General features: G+C 47.8%; 1 protein-coding gene across 1 annotated transcript; it reads left to right on the plus strand.

The window, feature by feature from the left end:
* The first annotated feature begins 9,051 nt into the window (after nucleotides 1–9,051).
* STEEP1 (STING1 ER exit protein 1) lies at nucleotides 9,052–16,493 on the plus strand. The gene is made up of 7 exons (XM_063141787.1): nucleotides 9,052–9,278; nucleotides 10,518–10,635; nucleotides 11,244–11,285; nucleotides 12,549–12,687; nucleotides 13,309–13,398; nucleotides 15,022–15,114; nucleotides 16,024–16,493. The coding sequence occupies exons 1-7, from the start codon at nucleotides 9,155–9,157 to the stop codon at nucleotides 16,084–16,086; spliced, it is 669 nt and encodes a 222-aa protein (XP_062997857.1). The 5' UTR covers nucleotides 9,052–9,154; the 3' UTR covers nucleotides 16,087–16,493.
* The last annotated feature ends 537 nt before the right edge of the window (nucleotides 16,494–17,030 follow it).

The raw sequence follows: 17,030 nt of genomic DNA on the forward strand, positions 1-17,030 counted from the left end.
CCAGTCTACTCTTCACCTTACCGATTGCTACGTATGCCTGAATGCGGGTGTGGGCCGACCAGGGTCTCCCGTGCCTTGGGGAACCCAGCCCCTAAAGTTATGGGAAATTTCTAGCCCCAAATGGTTTAAATCTGTAAAAGCTAATGACACTTGGTGCCCTGGTTCCCCGAACAACAAGTGGCAAATTAGGTGCTTAGGTCACATGGCCCCTTTCTGCATTTCTTGGAAAAACGTGGGGGAGAGCCAGTGTCATACTTACAATACCTGGGGATACAACCCGCATTGGGGGGTAAACTGTAGCAATTATCACTGGAACACTACCAAGTCATGCAAGAAGCACGCTAACGGCAAAATTTATAATTGTTTACCATATGACAACTCAAATCCAAACGAAGCATGGGGAATGGGAGTAGACGAGGCTATGAAATGTAGACTAGCAAATGTCTCCACAAAAGTAATTAATAACGCCACCTGGGGTCGCACTTCCCCAGTCGCTGAATTTTATACCAAAACCAGCGAAGTTTTTATTTCAAAACATGGACCCTTATATAGAGCCTTGCTGAAGCAAATCAATTGAACCAATCCCAACAACACAATTGATTGTATTAATAAAACGTGCCCCGGACTTCAAAATTATTCAGACCTTGGAGTAGCTTGGTTCCCAGATCCCAGAGGTGCACCACTCAATCTAAACACCCCTGTACATGAATTATGGGGCTCCTACTATCATGCAGGTCTACATCCTGAAGACACAGCCACCCCAGCCACCTGGGAAGAGCTGTACCCAGAAGGAAAAAGGGCCCTAAAGAACCAGTATTTTATTTGTGGCGATTATGCTTACCATGAATTATCTAAGGATTGGTCAGGCTCCTGCTATATTGGGGTCATTTATCCCCCTTTCAAGCTTTTGCCTGCTGAAGCAGAAGTATACCTACCAGTGTATACTGCTTTTCATCGACAGCCACATGAGATCAAGAAACGGCCCCAGTATATCTTATGATCTGCATTTTCCAAGATTGTTTTGGGTGAGTATATATAGAATGGTGTAGGTTGTTTGATAAAGTTGAATTTGATGGCCAGTTGTTGGTGAATTATTTTTGCAGCTGTATTGTGTCTGTCCGTAAAGTCCATTCCTGCAAAAAACTTATATTCTCCTGTTACATGGTTTATTGTTTCTTGAAATTGGAGGCATTTCCTGCATAGGTCTATTGTTACATTGTTATCTTTTATGATGTATTTTTGGTAGTTCTTGTTTGCTATAACTTGATCCTGTATAGCTATTAGGAATCCTTCTGTTTTTGGAAATAGCTCTTCTTTCCTGAGCCATTTGTACGATAGTTCTTTGTTTATTTGTGGGTTCTGTATTATGTTGTAGCGCTTCCCACGGAGAGTGCTTTTTGTGCCCATTTGTGCCATTGAGCTGCCGCTCGGCTGATCATGCAGAAATGTGCCACGTAAGGCTTCATCCCACGTACCCGTTTCCCTCGAATTATACCCTACAGCATAAAGTTGTCGTTGTTGTTGCTAGCTAAATCACACCCCGGGCGGCAGCACTCCTAAGATCCTTTGCATACCAGGAAAAGGATTTAAGGGGGGAAATGTTTAATTTGTTTTTAACTGTGCATATTTATTGTTTTATACTGTATGCTTTTATCTGTATGCCGCTTTGAGATCTTAATGATATAGAATCATAGAATAGCAGAGTTGTAAGGGGCCTACAAGGCCATCGAGTCCAACCCCCTGCTCAATGCAGGAATCCACCCTAAAGCATCCCTGACAGATGGTTGTCCAGTGCCTCTTGAATGCCTCTAGTGTGGGAGAGCCCACAACCTCCCTAGGAAACTGATTCCACCGTCGCACTGTTCTAACAGTCAGGAAGTTTTTCCTGATGTCCAGCTGGAATCTGGCTTTCTTTAACTTGAGCCCGTTATTCCGTGTCCTGCACTCTGGGAGGATCGAGAAGAGATCCTGGCCCTCCTCTGTGTGACAACCTTTTAAGTATTTGAAGAGTGCTATCATGTCTCTCCTCAATCTTCTCTTCTCCAGGCTAAACATGCCCAGTTCTTTCAGTCTCTCTTCATAGGGCTTTGTTTCTAGACCCCTGATCATCCTGGTTGCCCTCTTCTGAACACGCTCCAGCTTGTCTGCGTCCTTCTTGAATTGTGGAGCCCAGAACTGGACACAATACTCTAGATGAGGCCTAACCAGGGCCGAATAGAGAGGAACCAGTACCTCACGTGATTTGGAAGCTATACTTCTATTAATGCAGCCCAAAATAGCATTTGCCTTTCTTGCAGCCATATTGCACTGTTGGCTCATATTCAGCTTGCGATCTACAATTCCAAGATCTTTCTCGTTTGTAGTATTGCTGAGCCAAGTGTCCCCCATCTTGTAACTGTGCAGGCCCGGGACCAGACAGTTTGATCCATAACTTTTATAAACAGTACTTTACAAAGTTAGAAGAGCCTTTAACGGAATTGTATTATATCATGCTACGAGAAGGACGGTTAGCAATCACCTTCTGTGAAGGAATCCTCATTTTCCCCCCTAAAACAGGTGATAATACTCTACCTGAAAATTGGCATCCTATTACTTTAACTAATAATGTTTATAGAATCCTAGCTCGTATCTTAAACGATCGACTAAAAAAACTGGCACGCAAATTAGTGGTATCGTCACAGAACAGCGCTGTACCGGGACGCTCCATGACGGATTCCCTGAGAGTGCTTAGGGAATTTTTTCAAGAAGTACAAGAGGGCAAATGGCTAGGTTCCTTGTTACAGATAGATCAAGTCAAGGCCTTTGATAAATTGGATCAGGGATATCTTTGGAAGGTTCTGGAATATAAGGGAATCTCAAGTGCCTTTATAGAGTATACTCAAATGCTCTATAGGAATGCAACAGTGACGCCTCAAATTAATGGTTGGAGAGGCAATAGAATCCCCATTAGATCAGGGGTTAGACAGGGCTGTCCGCTCAGCCCGTTATTGTACGTTATAGCATTGGACCCGGTATTAGAATTGATTGAAAGGGACAATCGTGTGCAGGGAATTTATTTTAGTAACTCCTATCGTAGTTTGAGAGGGGAAGGGAAGATAGAGGACAATAAAATCCTAATAGAAGGTAGAGTAAAGTTGATAGCCCATGCTGATGGCGTGATTATATTGACAAGGAATAGGAAACCATATGGAGAGCATTTAATATGTTTGGGAAAGCATCTGGAGCGAAGTTAAATGTGAGGAAAAGTTTTATATATGAGCTAGATAATGAAGAGAAAAGGATCAGAGGGTGCCCTTGTAGTAAACTCACGCACACGATGGGTGATGATGGAATATCATGTTTATTGAGAATACATCCAGGGTTTATATACCTATTTCGTGCTCGCTCAATTCCTCCCTCCTCCCTGGGTGAGTCAACTGTACATCGTCAGGTTTGAGTAAGATAATTAACTTTTCTCATTACCGGTGTTTGCTAACTAGCTCTCTACCAGGTTTGTTCCCGGATTAAGCTGGAAGTCAGAACATGACTCACTGCTTTAGACAATTAACAATAGGGAGATAAGGAGTCTGTCACCTCTGCCTTTTGTCCCCCGACAGTTTGCTGTCTGCGAAGACTCCAGGCGTTGTGACATACCTACATGCCCTATTGATAAAATAAAGTTGGGATCTGAAGAGATTATATTTCCCTCAAATTCAGATTTTATGGAAAAAGTAAAAATTTTAGGAATTTATTTCTCCCTGATGTCAAAAACAATAGAAACAAATTGGGAACTTTGGATAATGAAATTAAAGGAAAAGGTGGATTTATGGAAGAAATGGACACTGAATATGTATCAGAAAGCAATGTATATTAAAATCTACATTATGTTGATAGTGTCCAATTTAGCTTCTGTTTATCTACCCCCAAGAAAAGGTAATAAAGGAAACGAATCAGTTAATATTTAATTTTACATGGGGAACCAATTTTTTCCCTATAACTAGAATCGTAGCTTATAAACCAAAGGAACATGGAGGCTTGGAAGTACCAGCAATAGGACCTATGATTTATTCAATTTTCCTTAGTTCAAAATTTTCTTCCCTGGGGTGAAGTGGAATATTTAACGACCAACGAGAAGGAAGGGAAGTATGAGCCTTGGGTGATGCCTTTGGTAAGAGATAGAGAAGCAAATTATGGGGAACGATTTGGTGGGAGCAGGAAACGGTAAAATACAGGGTAACGGAATATTTGAAAAGACAAGGCCCAGAATTTTTAGAACTATATAGTCAAATTAAAATATGGGGAATTGAATCAAAATAGTTTAAAGTTACTGAAGAGATACAAAATATACAAGGATATGTTAGACATGTAAAAAAGAAAATTTATCTTCATATTATGGAAGGCCTCTATCAGCAAGACAAAGGGAAAAAACAACAAAAACAGTCTTTGTCGCTTTATCTAAAAAAGCCACAATACCCTCTCCTGACTTTTATTGATAAAATAGTACCGTACCATTTGTGGGAAAGCAGATGGAGCATACCATCAGTTTTAAATGTAAATGCAGCTAACCCGTGGTTTAAAGAAATTGAACTACTTTGTCCAAGGCTTGAATGCAGAAGGCGAGTTACTATTGCTGACCGTCCCTGTAAAGAAACAGTAGAGCATTTTGTAAAACAATGTCCGTCAGCTAGGAGAACATGGGAACAATTATCGGTGGCGCTACAATGGCCTGCCCTAAAGGATCAACATTGGGAAACTATAGTATCTCCAAATGCAATCAAAGGCCCTACAAAATTCAACTCAAAAAAGAAAGGGATTGAATGGTGGAATGTACCACGGACAACAATAAGATTAATTTATCTCATGGTTCTCCTCTCGCCTGATCTGTACAAAGAAACAAAAGAACAAAAAAGTCAGAGAGAACAAAATATACAACACACAGTAGGATTTATTATAAATAAAATAGATACCTTAGCCATGGTAGAACGAGAAAGAATGTACACAGTGGCAAAAATTCTGGCCCTGGAAAAAAGGGACAACACCAGGGGATCACATGATTCAATAAAAGTGAAAATAGCCAATAAAAGGAAATTAACGTTAATAAGATTGACTTTCAGTTTAATACATTGTGTATTCTGTATACATAAGGGTAAAATGGTTTATGTATAATTTTGTTGAAATTATTGTATGTGAAATATATTTGCTTTGTACATGTTTTTGTATATTTTTGTAATATGATTTGGTAGTATGATATTTTTAAATAAAAAAATTATTTTCCTAAAACATAAATAATTATTTTCCTAACCCTGACCCCGACCCCGGCCCAAAACCTAACTCTAACCCAAATCTAACCCTAATCCTACTCTTGGAGAGAGAGAAGGTTGTGTTTGCTGCGAGCACCTGGCATAAGGAAAACTAAAAACGCAACAAACACAGGAAAAATATGTAGGAAGCCGGGCTTCATGTCATGGAAGTGCTGGTACTGGTACAGGAGAACGAGAAAAAAACAAATTTAGAACAAATTCCAGAAAAAATGAAGAATTTAGAAGAAAAAGAAAAAAATCAGCGCAGAGGTGTCCCTCCTGAAACCAACTGATAGAGCTGAGGTAAGCTCAAATCTTCCCCACCCCACAACCGTAACAGGGAAATCTCTCTACTTAACGGCTCCCAAACAGAGGGAAGAGGAACTCAAGGGGGACCCCAAGTCACCCCTGTCATCTTTAGAAAAGGGGGGTCAACGATCCACTGGAGTAAAGCAGAGCCCAGACAAAACCAGGAAGTGACCCCTTAACACAGTTCCAAGTCAGCAGGCTGGAGCCACAGAGTTGCAGCACAAAAACAGGGCGGAGTCCCTTCTTCAAATGCAACAAACTCATGCTTCCCTAGGTCCAATAAGACAAACTGTACCTTAAAAGACACAACAGACTAGAGTCTTTCCCTTTGGAAAGATGTTGAAAGGGGTTACCTAGAGCAACCAAAATTGAGTAAAAACGCTGAGAAAACAGCGCGCACACCCCAGGCGAACCTGAAGGGATTGGGAGTAGGAAAGAAGGAAGAGACCTATTGAGCCAAGACCAACAGGACTCAAGCAGACCCAGAGCACAGAAAGAATGGTTTAAAGGAAGAAACAACTTAGAACAACCGCACAGAGAAGATTTAGACTTTATTTCAAAAGGCAGAGACATATCCCCCAGAGATAAAGAGAAAGGAAACAGGGACTGGGATTTAGGGGAAGACTCCTCTCGTGAAATCCCAATTCAGGATAAAAGAAAACAGGCGGAATTGAAAGCCAAAAGGTCAGAACTCCTTGCTAATGCGTATATGCCTATAAAAGCAGACTGGATACTGCCAGAGGGAGTGGGCTCCTCTCAGGAACAGGGGATGGAGACGGAACAGATGGGGACAGAAAACCCGCTGATAGATTCCAGACCTAGGGATGGAAAAGGTTGCAGAAAGGGAAAAGGAACAGGGGCCAAACTTATGTAAACTTCTCCTATCTGGGCAAACTCACCTGTCGGTGATCTGGGGGGGGGGGGGGGCTACGCTAATTCCAGCTTTGGAAGAGGGCATGGAAGCTGAATGTTCAAGCTTTCTCTCAGAAAAACCACAGCCTCAGGCAAGAGGAGGAAAGAAATCATGATGAAGAGAGGAAAACAGCAGTGAGGAACTGCAACCTAAACAAAAAATACCTAAAATAACATACCCTAGCTCTCACGTCGAATCTAGGGATCCAGCAGAGGTTAGCAAAATGGAGCCCATCCAAACGGAAGACGTTCTAATAGAGTCGAGGGGGTCTGATGAACCTCGAGGAAAGGGTCACCAGACAAATAGAGAAGCCCTGCCTAACTGTAAGGGAGTTTTCCCAGCCCAACAGAGGCGAACTGGCTCTAGATGAGCAAACCATGGATGTAGGAAGAGCCTATACTTATAGGATGCTAGCCACCGAAAGAATCTTAAGCATGGACAAAAAACAGAAAAAAGAAATAATATACCCTGACTGGATAGAAGAGAAAAACTTTCTAAGGATGCTGCAGGGGGTGATGCGGCCTTGGCAATCCAAGGAAATCTATCAGAGCCATAAGCCGTGGATGGGGAGGTTCCAGGAACCGCAATTCACTGCTGTTGTGCAAGACTCTAATTTATAAAATGTCAGAATCCGTTTTCCTAGATTGGTTGCAGGATATCATTGACACCATCAGGAATAGAATGAAGTTATTGAAGCAGATGGGACAGGAGCAAAGCCAAATGGCCTCAAAGGACATTACGGAACCTGAAGACGGAACGATGACATCATGGAACGCTGACGGAGTGAGCGGGACTGACCCTGTGTGGCCACTGGAGAAAGCGAGGCTGAGCCAAAAGAAAATAATTTCTCCGGTGGCCAAGGGAGCCGATTCGATAAGGTGAGTGATGCCCACCAATGACACCTCGGAGGAGGAGAATTACAGCTCCAGGCAAAGAACACCGAGACGGGCAAGAGGGGGTCGTTGCTCACGCACGGTCCCCCAAAATGGGTGAGGGTCACACTTGCAGTGCGGAAACTCCTACTCTTCCTGTCGTAGGGTGGGCGGGTGTGTGTGCGCAAAATCCCCCCCCCCCCGAACGGAGGAAAGGGGAAACTGGGCGGAAAGAACTGAAGAAGGAGAAGAAATGGACTACGACCTAAACCCAGCAAACATTTTTCCATCTGGGGAGGAGGCAATAGAGACAGAAGGGGACTCTGAACTGGCTAAACAGATGGAGTCCTCTGAGGAGGAAAAGGAGGGAGATGAGGAAAAATGGGGGAGAGCCCAGCTGAGGTGGAAAGGAGGGATCGGGAGGCTGTAGACAGGGAGGGGGAGGGGCGTACGAAATATAATAGATCATGTAAGTGCTCGGAGTGATGTTTCCTCACAGGCTGACATCAATCGGGCACCACCAGCTTCATCTTACGTGACGGGAGACAAGAGAACTCAGGCGCGGACTGGATGCTCATCGTGGTACGAACCGCCAAAAGAACGAAGACCTGTGTATCCCTTGAAGGGCAGAGAGTTAGGGCAGAGAATTGAAAGACCGGGGGGGGGGGGGAGAGATATGGAAGGAACCTCTGACGTGCCCCAAGGGGACGGGCGAATCGGGATCCCGACCTAAAACAGGGAATCAATCCTATGCCACAGCCGCCGCGGCCGGAAATGTAGGGGGAGGCAGAGAGGTGGGGGGGGCCCAGGGGGAGAGGCAGAGGAGGGGGAAGCAGAGAGGGGGAGGGGGGTCCTGAAAGGCCTGACGCCGAAAACCTCCCCAAGAGCTTCTGCTGCCCAGGGGGACCCAGGGGACAAATCCGCCCGCTCTCGTGGAACTCCAACTCGGATCACCTCAGCCAACTCATCCCGCTGTCTGGTTCCACAAGCTACCTTGGCAGACAGGCCTGAAAAACCTGTCGCCAGAAATCTCCGTACGACGTTCTTCCCGGGAGGGACTCGGCGGCAAACATGTGACCCCGTGGACAAATCCAAAAACCTGGACGCTGTCGTGGAACTCCCAGTCGGGTAACCGTGTCAAATCACTCCCCTTGCCGACTTCCGCAATTATTACGCGGGCCCGGCCTACCCATTGGAAACCATTGGGGGTACCTGGGGACAGCTGGTGGGATGGCGCTACCTTGCCCAAACCACACATCCACGGGGGTTCCGTTCGACCCACCTACGGGGAGGCTGCAACAGGCGTGCGGTGCGGCGAGATCGCCAGCGAACTCCCCGCAGCCCATTCGGAGCCGGGACGCCCCCCACCCCGTCCCCGTCCCTGTCCCTGTCCCCGTCCCCGTCCCCCCGCCTGCTTGGGGCGCCTGGGAATCCCTCGGAGCAGCCGGAGATCTCGGCCGCTGCAGCTCTGATCTGCCTTCTGCAGAGGAGGAGGAGGAGGAGGAGGAGGAGGCGGCGCAGGCGCAGGCGCAGGCGCAGAAGCGTCCCCCTCCCGAAAAGGCGCCAATCCTCGTCCCTCCCATTATGGCCGCTACGAAGCGACGCCACGTCCTTCCCTTCCCTTCCCTTCCTGCCCGGAAGCGCCGCCTTCCCTCCGCCCACCCAACGCGGCCGCGGACGTGTGACGGAGCGCCTTCTCCTGCCCGGAAGTGCCGGGGGCGCGCTGGGAACCGGGTGGGCGAGCGGGCACCTCTGCGCCCGCCTTCCTCCTCCTCCTCGTCATGCCCAAGGTGGTGTCGCGCTCCGTGGTTTGCTCGGACACGCGCGACCGCGAAGAGTACGACGACGGCGAGAAGCCGCTGCACGTCTACTACTGCCTGTGCGGGCAGATGGTGCTGGTCCTGGGTGAGCCTGGAGCGCCGCGACGGATCCCCCCCGCCGCTGCCACCGCTCCCGCCGCGGCCTGGCGGGGAGGCATCGCCGCCCCTGCCCTGCCCCTGCCCCCGCCCTTGGGCCGCGACGGAGAGCACCACCCCTCGCCCACCCACCCCGGGTTCACTCCGACGTCAGCGCCTTCCGCGGGCCTGGGCCAAAGCAGGCGTCGCTTTGAACGGGTGGCCACGCTCGCTTCGGGGTTTTTTTACTCCAGAGTAGGCCCATGCCGCCCCCGCCCCCCAATCCAGACCTTCACACACACCCGCCCCGCCGTTGCCACCCGCGCTAGGAGCCCGATGCGGGCGGGGGCTCTGCCCCTACTCTAAAGGAAAGGGGGACACGCGCGCTTCAAGGGTTTCTGGCCCTTTGCGCCCCGCGGAGGAGCGTCGCGTGGGCTTTGGAGCCGAAGGACAGAAACGGCGAGGCGTCTAGTGGCCCCTTTCGTGGCATTAGACACGTTTGTTTTATCGTGAGCTTTAAATCTCTTCTTTGAACCTGTCGCAGGACTCTCAATTCCTCCCCGCCCGCCCGCGGCTGACTAAGGCTGCAATGTTAGGCATGTTTAGACAGAAAAAAGCCCTGCAATTCCCATCGTCCCTCCAGCCAGCGATAACAGCTTTCACCCTTAATCTGTTAGTCTTCAAAGTGCCACTTGCCTCCTAGTAGCAATTTTAAATCTACTCAGAAGAAAAACCCATTAATTTAAATTTTAAAGAGAGTCTTGGGACACCTTAAGGCCTCTCAGGTTGTGCAGTACGCTCCTATACATGTCTACTCAGAAACAAGGGTTAGAAATTGTGGCAATAGCTTTGGATGGACAGGAAACCGCTCTGCCAGAAGCGTAAAAGCTCTTCTCGGTTGGCAGATGTATGTAATGCACAAATGCACACAGGTGGACAGAAAAATACTGTCATGCTTGTTCTTCTCACCTTCACAACAACCCTGCACTGCATTTTCCCCATTTAACAGACAGCTGAAACTCAGTTGCTGTCTTCCTCCATTAGTAAGAAGGAATAATCAAGGCCTTCTTTGCAAGGTACTGGTAGGATGAAGGTGCATTTTATAGTCCTTTGCCCCAGCTAGTTTGCTAAGATGGTCAGATGACCCAGGGGGCTTTGGCTGGCCAGACGTTGGGGCTTACGCAATGAGACCATGGCTGCCCATTCAATCCTGCTTCAGCACCCTTTGTCGTTTCCTGCTTTCCTGCAGATTGTCAGCTAGAGAAGCTGCCCATGAGGCCTCGAGACAGGACCCGAGTGATTGATGCTGCCAAGCACGCACACAAATTCTGTAACACTGAAGAAGAGGAAAATGTTTATCTCCGCAGGTAGGAAGATCCCAATTCCCTTCAAGCCTCGTATGCAGACATCACTAGCCTTGTAAACAGGGATGTTTCATTAAAGGAAGAGATACTTCCCCCTCCCGCAAATTCCACATATGGAAGCTGCAATTGCATCTTATTTCAACACTGGTCATGGGGCAGCATTGCACCCCACACCTGAAGGCCTGAGTTAGGGGGCTCAGGGCAGACTTGGTGGAACCAGAGCTCTGTCCTCCAGCTGCCCATTCCCCAGCATCTGCCACCTGGCCCTGGCCCTGTTGGGGAACAAACCCTAAAAGCTTCTAGCCTGCCATTGTTTTTAAATTGGTCTGCTTTTGGAAAGAACAGAAATACATCCGGTTTGTTCAGAAGTCATTCTTTTTTGATTCACCACGATTAATTCTATGCATGATATCCTCAGCAGGAAGAGGAAAGCAAACAACCCCATAATTGAGAAAACAAACGGTTTATTTGTTCATCTGTCAGACAAACCCTGGGTAGGGCAAAAAAAATTGTATTAAATAAACCATGGTTTAGTGTTGCATGTGAACCAGGTCTCTAAGTGGTTGGTGACTTTTTTCATACAGTCAATGCTGTGTGTTTTCCTTCCTCAGGCCAGATGGCATCGAACGGCAATACAGGAAAAAGTGCGGAAAGTGAGTACCTTTTGGGGGATGCAAGGAAGGGGCTGCAGATTCAGGGTGCCGTTGGGTGATCCTGGGCCGGTCGTTATCTCTCAGCCTTATGGGTATAAATGCCATACATAAACACAAAAATAATATCCACAGTTGGGCAATGCTTTTATTAATAGTTGCCTGTTTTCTTCTAGCCTAATTCAGGGTGCTGTTGCTTCACTCTAAAGCCCAAGCCCTACCCCTTTCCTAACCCGGGGCTTCCCAGGTATTTTGGACTTTCACTCCTGCCAGCCTCAGCTAGCATGGCAAATGGTCAGAAGGGCTGGCGGTTGGAATCCAAAATATCTGGAGGATACCAGGCTGGGGAAGACTGCCCTTAATTGGCTTGGGACCCAAGAACGTGAAGGAGCATTTCTCCCCATATCAACTTGCCCATATCCTCAGATCTTCAGAGGCAGATCTGATGATCTTACGACATGGGTACCTCTGCCCTGCAAAAAACAACAACAAAAAGTTCTAAATAAATATGTAAATACAAATACATGGAAATTATCTAATTAAAAAAAAATTAAAATGTAGGTGAAGCACTTTATATGTGAGACTCCTTTAACATCACAATACTTGGCGTCTCAGAGTTCACATACTTCCCCAGTGCTGTTCTGAAGCTGCCGTATTGTCGACGCTCAGTAGGCGTGGAGCTGGTCAGTCCCTTAGTTCGGGATGTTGAACCTCTTTCCTCCCAGAACCAGACTTCATTTTGGAGAAGCTCTTGGGAGCTGCATTCCAAAGGTGGGCAAAATACTCAGATTGCCAGGAGGGTTCAGTACAAATCTCTTCCTGCCAGCCACTAAGTCTCTGGAGAGGCATTTCAACCTTTTAGAAGGGAGCGGGGTGGGTGGGGGGAACAGTGCAAACGTGGGGGGCGGCCAAACAATCGCAGTCCAGCAGAAGGGGTTGGGGCTGGAAAAAGCTGCCACAGTTATCTTGGGAACCCCGGAGAGGCCACTTAGGGCCTCAGGAAGGATGGATTTGGCCTGTAGGCCTGAGATTTGACACCCCTGCCTTAGGTAGATGGGAATTCACCAGGAGCTTCATTTAATCATATAATATGCTATATAATGTATTTAAAAATCTTTGCATTATACAAGCTTTTCAATTTGTCGCAACTTTAACAACGCACAGACCTGACCAAACTGTTTGATCCTTCCAGAATGTTGAATTCAATCAAACTAGTGATTCTCCTTCTTTGGGGCTGGGGGGGAAACGTGGCATTTCCTTCCCTAGGTGCGGATTGCTTCTCTTTTACCAACACCAGCAGAAGAACGCTCCGGTGACATTCATTGTTGATGGTGCCGTGGTCAAATTTGGACAGGGCTTTGGAAAAACAAATATCTACACCCAAAAGCAAGAGCCACCCAAGAAGGTAGAGAGATACCGGGGCGGGGGGGGGGGGGCGCTGGAGGCTTTGAGTGCAGCTGTGGGGGAGTAGCAGCAGCAGCAGCAGCAGGAGAGGGCTCTTGCCTTCACTTCTGGGGCTGGCCATGAGGGGAAACTGGATGCCGGAGCATTCGTCTGGCCCAGCAGGCCACGTGTTATCACAGGAGATGCTAATTCTTTGGACCAAAGTGCCATGGCAGCTTTCCCTGACTTGGGAGTCTCCAGATGTTTGGGACTTTAGCTTCCATCAGCCCAAGCCAGATCAGCCAATGGTCAGGGATTATGGAAGCTGTAGTTCAAAACATCTGCAGGAGACCAGAGGTTGGCAGTCAAGGGTCCCTGCTGAATGGTGTGAGTTGTGCTGGGGGAAAGGGGGGGATATCCCCCCCCCAAATATGGCAGAGGCACCTCCTGAGAGCAATGCCCTTACATTCATGGAAGGGGTATCTTGAATCCAACCCCAGGTTACCTACCCTTGCTCTGCAGTTCTCTCAATATTAGATTGGCTAAGAGGATCTGCCAGAGCTGTGAAACAGGACTCCAAGGGCCTTCCATGTTCTCTAAGCTAAAGCACCCTATTAAAAATCACACCCTCTTTGCTTCTAAGGTGATGATGACAAAACGGACCAAGGATATGGGCAAGTTCAGCTCCGTCACTGTCTCCACCATTGATGAAGAGGAGGAGGAGATTGAAGCGGTGAGTTTTTTCTGCCCTTCTTTGTGGTCACAGGCGAAATCTCGGTGGCTCGTGACGTGGCCTTTTACCTTGGCAGCTTCTGGCCCTGCACATTTTCTCTCAGAACAAGTCCCACGGTAGTTAGAATGCAGACAGAATGCCAGATTCAGACAGGGAGGCTTATGTACAAATCGCCACTCAGCCATAAAGCTTCCTAGGTGACTTGGGCCAAGTCACTCTCTATAGGGCTAGGATAAGTGGGACACGTCATGCGCATCATGCTCACCGAGCCACAACACAGCTGGTGGCACAGGTGAGAAGGTTGCTGTCCAAGAACCGTAGGCCTTAAAGCACCCTTGGGTAGAACTAGTCAGAGGGTTGTCTCTTTTTCTTTCTGGGTTTAAAGAAAGAAAAAAGAGAGAGGGGAAACATTGACATAGTAAGAACAGGCAGAAGGAAAACAAAAGAACCTGCTCAGGCCTGAGCGAAGTGCCTGTTTCAAGGCTCCATACTGAAGAGGAATGACTTTCTGTCCCGCTATTTTGCTTTGATTTTCTGTACACGGTCAATCTAGTGGGATGCTTCTTTAGATGCTGGCCTCGTATCCCCAGCATCTCCTCCACTGCATTATATAACCATCCCAACTAAACCAGCGCTTCAGGAAAGTGGGCAGCGCACAGGTTGCGTGTGGCTCTTGGGCTCTGGCTGGCACTGTGCCCTTCACCTGGCATCTCCCACATTTGCCATGAATCCAAACCGAGCGCTGGTTTTGACCTACATAGCCTTACGCAGCTCAGAACTGCCATACCTGAAAGAGAGTCTCTACCTGCATGGGCCTACCCATATGTAAGTCCTCCTCCAGGCGCCTCCTCTCAGGAAGGAGAGGAGGGACAGGCCACAAGGGACAGGTCCTTTTGGTTAGCAGCCCACCAAGTATGGAATGACTTCTCCCGTGAGGCCCACTTGGCACCAACAGGGGTAACTTTTTTGGCCCCAGGTTAAGACATGGCACCCTTTCGATCGGTGCTCTAAGGTGCCACACTCTGTGGTGGAGCCTGTGGCACCCTAGCAGCTGCTGCCTTCTACGGAGTCAGACCCTTGGCCCACCTAGCACAATAGGGTCAGTTCTGGCTGGCAGCCAGGGCTCTCCGGGGTTCCAGGCAGGGTCCTTCCCTTGCCCTGCCTTGAGATGCTGCGGGGATCGAACCCGGGACCATCTGCGTGCCAAGCGGGGGCTCCATCGCACGTGGGGCAGTTCCGCTGCCTCTCTTTCTCCTCACGGGGGTAGCTCCTTGCAGGGATGGTGGGAGCCAGGTGGGGTCTCAGAGATGGACGAGCAAGGCGACGGAGAGCATGAGAGTTATTGGCAAGCGGGAGGGGAAGTAAGCGCTCTTCACTGCAAGTCTGGCCTGAGCATAGGGTTATTGACACATGCTCACTTTGACCCACGCGCACACAAGCACGTGTGCCCAGCCACGTGCACACACAGGTGCCAGGACACGGAATCCCTACTCCTCTGCCCTCCAGCAGCCAGCCCTGTCCACCCACTGTGTTTTTCAAGGAGTTCCTTTGCGGCAGGGTGTGGACCCGTGTCCTTGCCGTGGGATAACTCCCCCTCCACCCCCCATCTTGTGTGTTTTCCAGCGAGAAATTGCAGATTCGTATGCTCAGAATGCCAAGGTGATCGAGAAGCAGCTGGAGCGGAAGGGGATGAGCAAAAGGAGGCTGCAGGAGCTGGTAAATTTGCTTGTTTTATTTTAACTCTCTTTCCCGTTTTGTGCATGGTTTTTTATTTCATGATTTCCTTTAAATAGCTTTCTCCTTAAGTAGTATATCTTAAAAGTACATATGACAGCCTTCCTCAACGTGGCGACTCAACCCCCACCAACCCCAGCATGACCAGTGGTCAGGAGTGCTTGGAGTTGTAGTCCAAAACATCTGCAGGAAAGCAGGTTGGGGGAAGGCATAGTGAACTCTGCAGCTGTTTTCATGCCATTGATGTGCTGTGGAATGTAAAGCTCAGTACAGCAACCTTCCGTCAGAAAGCCTGAGATGTAGAAATGGGTCTGTTGCTGAAGGGTGTTTGGGTAGTGCTGTGTTTCCAGTATTGTTTATGTTTGTGTTTTTAGGTTTTAATCAAGATTTTGTTTTTAATCTGTATTTTAACGTTGGCTGACTTAAGTGCCATTTTGGGGTGCATGGGGAAAGCTGAGGTGTAAATAAATAGCAGGGCTAACATATTGCTGGGTGGGTGGGCGGATATTTCTCAGTGAAGACGTGCACCGTTCTCCAGCCTGGTGCCCTGGTGTGGAGGGTACTGGCCATCATCGTCCCACACATTTGGAGGACAGCAGGCTTGGGAAGACTGACCTGTGGAAAGAGGGGCTCTGTCACATCCTGAAGAAACATGGATACAAGCGATGTAGCTTTTCTGGAGAAGTTCAAATCAGCTGCTTGCCCTCTGTTACTGGTCTAGGGTAGCCTTGGTAAGCTCTTGAGGAAGTCCTGTATTCCATAGAAGACCATTTGACACCTACTGTGGTAGGTGTCTGCCTTTGTAGCACCAGCATCAGCAACACTTGCTTAGGGCTATTACTATGCAACAGCATTTTAATTAGAATTTTTCCTTTTTATTTTTTTAATCAGGCTGAGCTGGAAGCTAAGAAGGCCAAAATGAAAGGAACTCTCATTGACAACCAGTTCAAATAGGAAGCGCCAGAATAGGGGAAAAGCTGAGAAATGTTGCAACACTGCCATCTCCTTGTGGTGCTTCTGTGAAATCCGGATGCCCCTATTAAGAAACACGTTGGTGGTGGTGCCCACTTGTTAGATGGAACTGTTCCATTCCTGCCATGGACTTTGTATTTTATTCTGTGGTGTGTGCTGCCCTGTGTGTTTAACGTCTGCTGACACCTTTTGGATTTATATGTCCAAGGGACATCTTGCCCTAAATGTCCTAGCAAGCAAAGCAGCCATCTGGCAAGTATGTGTACAGGGGCATTACCTTGACTCTGTTGAGGTGAGCTTTTTTCATTTGTATACGATCATATGCACATCTAAAGTTTGTACTGATAAAGCAGAAACCGTGTACAGAATAATAAATCTTTGGTAACTTACGTTCATATGGTTTAGTATTACACATGCATACACACACTCACATGCCCCTTGGCAGAAAGGTCCATTGTACTTGCATTCCACTGTTCGTTGGAATGAGGGTAGAGATCCATCACTCTGCCTGTTCTGGACCACCACACTGCACATTGTTTTCCTTCTCTCCCTCTGGGTTGTTTCACCTGCTGCGACGTCACCAGCCCTTTCATTAGGGCTGTCATCGCATAAACCCTTCCCAGGCCCAGCGCCACCACTTGAAACCCTGAGGGAGGGCTACATAAAACCTTTCCCCTAGCTATGAGCACAACAGGTTTAATATAGGATCTCTCAAAACATACTGTGGGAATACTCAGGTGTGGGTGTTTAATAACTGTTAAGCAAGTAAATAATGTCAAGCGGACACGTAGTATTTGGTAGTTAACAAAATAATAAGTTTATTATTTAAAGGCTTTAAATCAAAATATAATACTTTCAGTCCTGCCTAATCTAAACTCTCCACACACCAACCACCTCACTCTCTTCACACCAATCCTATGTCTCTA

Source organism: Elgaria multicarinata, chromosome 15, assembly GCF_023053635.1.
Source record: "Elgaria multicarinata webbii isolate HBS135686 ecotype San Diego chromosome 15, rElgMul1.1.pri, whole genome shotgun sequence".
NCBI lineage: Eukaryota > Metazoa > Chordata > Lepidosauria > Squamata > Anguidae > Elgaria > Elgaria multicarinata.

What these genes read in the sequence shown, in the direction of transcription:
- STEEP1 (XM_063141787.1), top strand. Translation starts at nt 9,155, where the DNA reads ATGCCCAAGGTGGTGTCGCGCTCCGTGGTTTGCTCGGACACGCGCGAC. An exon ending in GCAGATGGTGCTGGTCCTGG is followed by an intron (nt 9,279 to 10,517) that starts GTGAGCCTGGAG and finishes GCTTTCCTGCAG; the next exon opens with ATTGTCAGCTAGAGAAGCTG. An exon ending in AGGAGGAGGAGATTGAAGCG is followed by an intron (nt 13,399 to 15,021) that starts GTGAGTTTTTTC and finishes TGTGTTTTCCAG; the next exon opens with CGAGAAATTGCAGATTCGTA.